General features: G+C 35.5%; 1 protein-coding gene across 1 annotated transcript; it reads right to left on the bottom strand.

The window, feature by feature from the left end:
* Positions 1-4341: 4341 nt before the first annotated feature.
* On the bottom strand, positions 4342-5178 carry LOC121939481 (odorant receptor 131-2-like). The gene has a single exon (XM_042482498.1). It carries the CDS (start codon positions 5176-5178, stop codon positions 4342-4344), a length of 837 nt encoding a protein of 278 aa, XP_042338432.1.
* Positions 5179-5877: the final 699 nt, after the last annotated feature.

Genomic DNA, 5877 nt, shown 5'->3' with positions numbered 1-5877 from the left:
CTGATTACAGACAATATACATTATAATCTATATTGATTATAGATGAATGACCTTATAGGACAACGCTGGTTTTAAAGACACCTGTTTCATTAGGTTTTGTTCATGTTGTGGATTGTTTATGTGATAATTAAGTGTTCTGTGTTTTGTGTAGTTGGGTAGTTGTATCTGTCAAAGATACTTGGATTCAATTTCTTTCTACCTCTTACTGATTCTGTTAGCTGAACTCAGGTATTTGCTGTTCAAAGTACCAGTTTTGATACCATTGTGTGAAGAAAAAAAACCCCAAAAACCGCTGTGTAGTGCTTGAATTTTGGGAAAACTTCACTTTCGTCTTCATGTGAAACTTCTTTAAGGTTTATAAATAAACTACATGGAATCAGATTCGTACCGGTGCTTAGACTCACGTCCCAGTTAATACCAAATCTGGCATTTTAGGCAGTATCAGGAGCATTACCGTTTGTGGTAGTGGTATCGGAGCAACTTTAATAACTGTGGTCGCAACTCATGGTGATCTTAAATCTTCAAATCTATATGTACGACTCGCAAAATCAACCCTCATGATTCCCTCATTTTCATTGATGCTGGACATGTACAAAGACATTAAAAACAATCAATAATCAAACAAATAACTTTTAAAATGGAGATGAAATCCTATAAAACGACAAGCAATAATAGCAATATAAATAGTAAAAAATAAAATTACTCAAAATTATTATGAATATAGAAAAATAAATTAACAACACACCTACTTATGGAAAACTAAGGATCAAAGACACTTTAGCCAAAAGAAAGTAAAGCAACATATCTGACATTTTTAGTTTAAGTATTGAGTTCAAAGTTCATTGAGAAAAGGTGCATTTGCATAAGAAGAAATGAGAGGAGGACATCATCAACACGCATCGTAATTAATTATCGTTATTAATCTTTATATTGAGTTTAAAAATGTACATTATTGTAGGTTAACCCTTTGAAACTTGGAGCCACATCACTTTTTTGTTCTGTACACATTTTACAGGTATTTAAACCTTAAACCCTGAACAAAAGGTTTGATTTCATTCATAAACATGGTGAAAAAAGGAAATTAGCAACTTGGTAAAAAATGTTCCACAAATTACAAAAAAAAAGACAACTTGAATTAAAATTGAAAAGCTTGGGAGAAAATGTCTCGGGGAAAAAGAAAAAAACAGAAATAAACTATGTTTATAGCTAGTTATCATGATCACATATTTAAAATTATGTAACAGAATTATTATAGCTTTTAAGCCCTTTTTGTGAGTAATTTCCCTCTTACAATTTATTTTAATATTTATTTACTTATGTTCAAGAAATTTTACTGTACTTTTTACTAGTTTCTTGCTATCTTTTTGATTGCTTATCGTTTTCTTCCCGTAGTTTTGTAAAAAAAAAATAAATAAATAAATAAGCCAACTTTCTCAGGTTTCAAAGGGTTAAGTGACTATTGTACCTTTAATCTATATCGATAATACTTGAACACACAGAGCTTTGAATACTTACTTGAGATCTAAATACTCATGTAACAGCCAGCAAAACATATTTGAATATTTAGAGCCACAATTAAAATAAATAAAGACTAAATAAAACTGATAATAATTATAGTAACTGTCTAAAATGTAATAATTTAAACAACATACAGTGAACTTAATAAGTGGTAGCTAACTTGTATTTCTCAGCCAATATTACAATTTTAAAGAGTATCAGCACTTACTGGTACAATAATGTGTCAAACAATCAACTTCATCAAAATATCGTAATAGTTTCATCTCCCTGTCTGTCTCTATAGGAAGGCATGAAGGGTATTAATCCATAATGTCATCTCTGCTTTTTAAGCCCCTTAAAATGTGTATTTCTAGTCATAATTAATTTGTGCTTCATGATCTGATATCAGAAGCTGAACAATAGGTTCACATCTGGTGTAAGCGCTAAAGTTCGGAGATTTATCACTGCTAAAGGTAGAAAATCTGCGTCTGCGTGAATCCTGCATGAGGCAGCTCAATAACAATAACACAAGAAAAAGTCCTCACTTCATATTCAACTTGAAATCAAAAACTGTAACACCAACAAATGTAACTTAATTTGAAGCATTTGAAATTGTACAAAGAAAAAAGGATAATGAAAAGAACAAGAGTTGTCCTTTTTAATAATTTTCTATGTAGAGTTTTTTTTTTAAAATTCTGTAATCTTTCCAAACTTTTATAATGTTCTTGTGTTAAAGCAGAGTAAAATTTCCCAAATAAGATTTAATCTTCAATAGTAATACTTTTTAATCAATGTATTCTATAGGATTAACCATAAAGTCATGCCTTTTAAACCATTCATATTTAATTTTGGTCCAAATTATTTGTTCCAACGTTAAAGTGATTTAAAACTGTGCTCTGAAAGTGGGGGAACAGAAAATATTATGAATTAAAGGTCGGCAAGTAGAAAAGATTCACACTGAACAAGCTTAAACTACACAAGTGAAAAATAGTCCACAAACAGGCCTGTGTGAATGAAGTCTGCATGTATTCTGTCCAGCACAGTGACGGCAGATCAATAAAGGCAGATCACAGTTCAGAGCTGTCATGTCGTTCTCAGCAGGCGGTTCTTACCTCAGTCGATGCTTATAGATCAGGACACCAAAAATACGGCTCCAGGAAATCCCAAACTTTATATGTGGTGCGGTGACAAATGTCCCTGTAGTTCCTGGGTGTGTGTTAACATGTTGAACTGTTTGATGTAGAGTAATATTATTCATTTTTCTACACAAAGGTGCGAATCAGGAAAAATCATGAATGTGGAAGACTAAAAAGCGTCAGTATTATTTCAGTGATTTCATATTTTGACTTGTTTTAAAATGTTTTGACACAAGTGCTGAATCTGAGTCACTTTACTTTCAGGTTTATGGACATGTCTTATCAGTGTTAAAAATAGGTGAAATCTAAATGTGATCAGGCATTTAGTGTATCCTACTGTGTTGGCACTAAACACCTGCGAATAACCGCGGCCAGAGGTGTGTTTTCGGCTTGTCCATCTGTCCAACCCTCTGTCCTTCCCTACGTCTCATTCTTGTGAAGGCGATATCTCAAGAACACCTTGAGGGAATATCTTCCAATCTGGCACAAACGGCCACGTGGACACAACGATGATCAGATGAGATTTTGGCGGCCACAGGTCAAGGTCACCTTTACTCTGCATCAGTCTCATTCTCTTGAACACAATGTCTCAAGAAGGCCTTCAGGAAATGTCTTCAAATCTGGCACAAACATTCACCTGAACTCAACACTGAAGTGATCATAATTTAGTGGTCAAAGGTCAAGGTCACTGTGACCTTGTGTCTGTATTAGGGGTGGTTTACACAGCAGCAGTTCTTGCATGAAACGTTAAGATTCGCTTGCGGTTTCGCTTTTTTTTAACAGGACAACAGTGTTTTAGGGGCCTGAAAATGCCAGTTTATTTCAAACCGGGTTCCAGAGTGTGATTTTTGTGAAAAGCCAGCCCTTCTGTTGCCGTGTAAACTGGCAAAGCGTGGATCCTGTGAAAACGGTGGCACCACGGTCGCACTTGTGCATGTACGCTAGGTTTCAGACAAATCTCCTCTCCTCTCATTTTGTCTGATAGTCCTCCACTAACAGTTTTTGTCTCGTCTCATCGTCTCGTCTCATTTTGTCATGGTTTTAATTATTAAACGTCTTGTTTTGGTCATGACAAAAACGGCAGCTAAAGAATAATTTTCGTCGTCTAATATGATTTGCAGCCATTAAGCTCTCATGTGGCCAATGATCTAAATGAAGGAACATTGCAGAAAGTAAGATTATTCTAAATATGATTAGAATTTACTCTCCAGCCTTCTAGTAACATGATGCCAGTAAATCATGGTCAGCTTTGTGTTTGTCACCGTTTTACGGTAACGTTCGCTCACGGTTACCTGGTTTTAGCACCGGAGCACGAGGAACAGGATGCTGACTTCAGTTCACTTAACGGCCGTAAGGGGTGTAAATTAAAACGAAGATTTTCTGAGACTTTCATTTAGAAACTTTACGCTGAAATCTGTTCTAATAAGTAAGGCCTTCAGCTGTTTCAGTGCTAAAGATTTTTTGATTCTCAGACATATTTAGGTTGTTGCCAAACAAAAACAGAACACTTGATGCCCATCTAAGATTTTAACATACCATTAGTTTAAGTTTAAGTTTGTTTTGCCATAATTTCATTATCAAGCCAAAAATGCATCAATTCAGTCTCAGTTTCTAAAGTTTGACCAAACATTTAGTTTGTCACTTGAACAGAGTAAAGCCATAAAAATGATCGGGTAAGTTTCCGTATCAAACTCCATGTAAAGCTTATTTAACACAACACATACCCCTTCAGGTACTTCCTGAAAGTCTTGTCTCGTACACCATAGATGACTGGACTAATAGATCGTGGCAGGACCTGTACAAAAACATAACAAGCAAACAGGGAGTCTGTAATATTCTTTGGGAACCATTTCAGCAGAGCTTCTTTTAACACAGGTTCTACATATGATGCCATTGAAAGCAGCAGCTGAAGCCCGTGGATGAGGATTGTGTTTCTGGCCTTTTTAGCATCTTTGCTGGCAGCTTTAGCAGTGAACAGAATCCTGAAGTACGTGTAGAAGATCGTGATCCAAACTAGAACGAGAAACACTGAATATATGATTGTTCTCTTCTTGATGATGAAGGGATTTGGGAAGACACTTTGTTCCGTACAGAAGACTTTTGAACCAAAGAAGTCGAGAGGCTCTGTGGCCAAAGTGATGAAAAGATCAGGAAGGGCCATCAACATACTGGTCGCCCAGATTAAACCAATCAGCTTCAACGTTTTCTTGACTGTGCAGATCTGCACGTGTCGGAGGGGGAGACAGATGGCGATGTAGCACTCCACCGCCATGCAGGCCAGGTTCAGACGGGTGTTTTCAGTGGTGAAAAGAGAAATCAGGACGAGGATGCAACAGACAGAAACATTTATTTTGTAGAGGACGTAGCTGATGACAAACAGCATGATGGTCACTGTCACTTGGATCGTGTCGTTGAACACCAGGTGGATGAAAAGGACGTATCGAGGATTTATGTAGAAGATCTGGAGGATAGGGGAAAAATACACACAAAAAAGGGGAAAAAAGAATTTAAGACAACTACTCAGTATTTTCCAGTTGTCAGTCATTTACGATTAAGTGCTACCTATCTTAGATAGCTGCTAAAAACTCAATAAAATTGTGAATTTGACATGAAGATTTTAGCATCAGATTCAGACATTGTTTTGTTTTTTGATCCTTGGGGGCAAATTGCGATGCGTTGCAGTTGCTCTGATATAAAGCATCAAGAATTATAAGAAAGTAGAAATAAGAAGTTTTAAAGTAAAATGAATGTGAAAATACAAAAAAAATGTGCATTTTGCTAATTAAAAAAATCTTAAATGTGTTAAATATCCTTAATTGTGTAATAAATATGTGCAGTATGCTACAATATACAATATCAATGAAGTCATTAAAAGATAAAATGTGAAAATATCCCTGCACAAATAATATGGCTGAAGTCCTAAAGCACTACAACCGTGATCCCAAAAAAGTTTGGTTGCTGTGTAAAACATAACTAAAATCAGAATGCAATGATTTGTGAATCTTTTTCAACCTATATTCAATTGAATACAAAATATTCACTGATTATTCACTTCTTTGGGAATGAAAAAAGCATGCTTGAAAGATTCAGGTGTTCACAAGCAGAGATGGCACAACGCTCACCAATTTGTGTAAAAACTGTGCAGGAAAATCGTCCAACAGATAAAAACCCTGTCAAGTTAAAACTAATCCAAACTGTTTTCACCAGTAAGATCGACAGAAAGAAGTATTGGGGATTTAAAAGC

Source organism: Plectropomus leopardus, unplaced genomic scaffold (genome assembly GCF_008729295.1).
Source record: "Plectropomus leopardus isolate mb unplaced genomic scaffold, YSFRI_Pleo_2.0 unplaced_scaffold4902, whole genome shotgun sequence".
Taxonomy (NCBI): Eukaryota; Metazoa; Chordata; class Actinopteri; order Perciformes; family Serranidae; genus Plectropomus; species Plectropomus leopardus.
This window is presented reverse-complemented; position numbering and strand designations above follow the sequence as displayed.

Bases quoted from the DNA above. Each gene is read 5' to 3' on its own strand.
- LOC121939481 (XM_042482498.1), bottom strand. From the start codon at position 5,178: ATGACTGACAACTGGAAAATACTGAGTAGTTGTCTTAAATTCTTTTTT.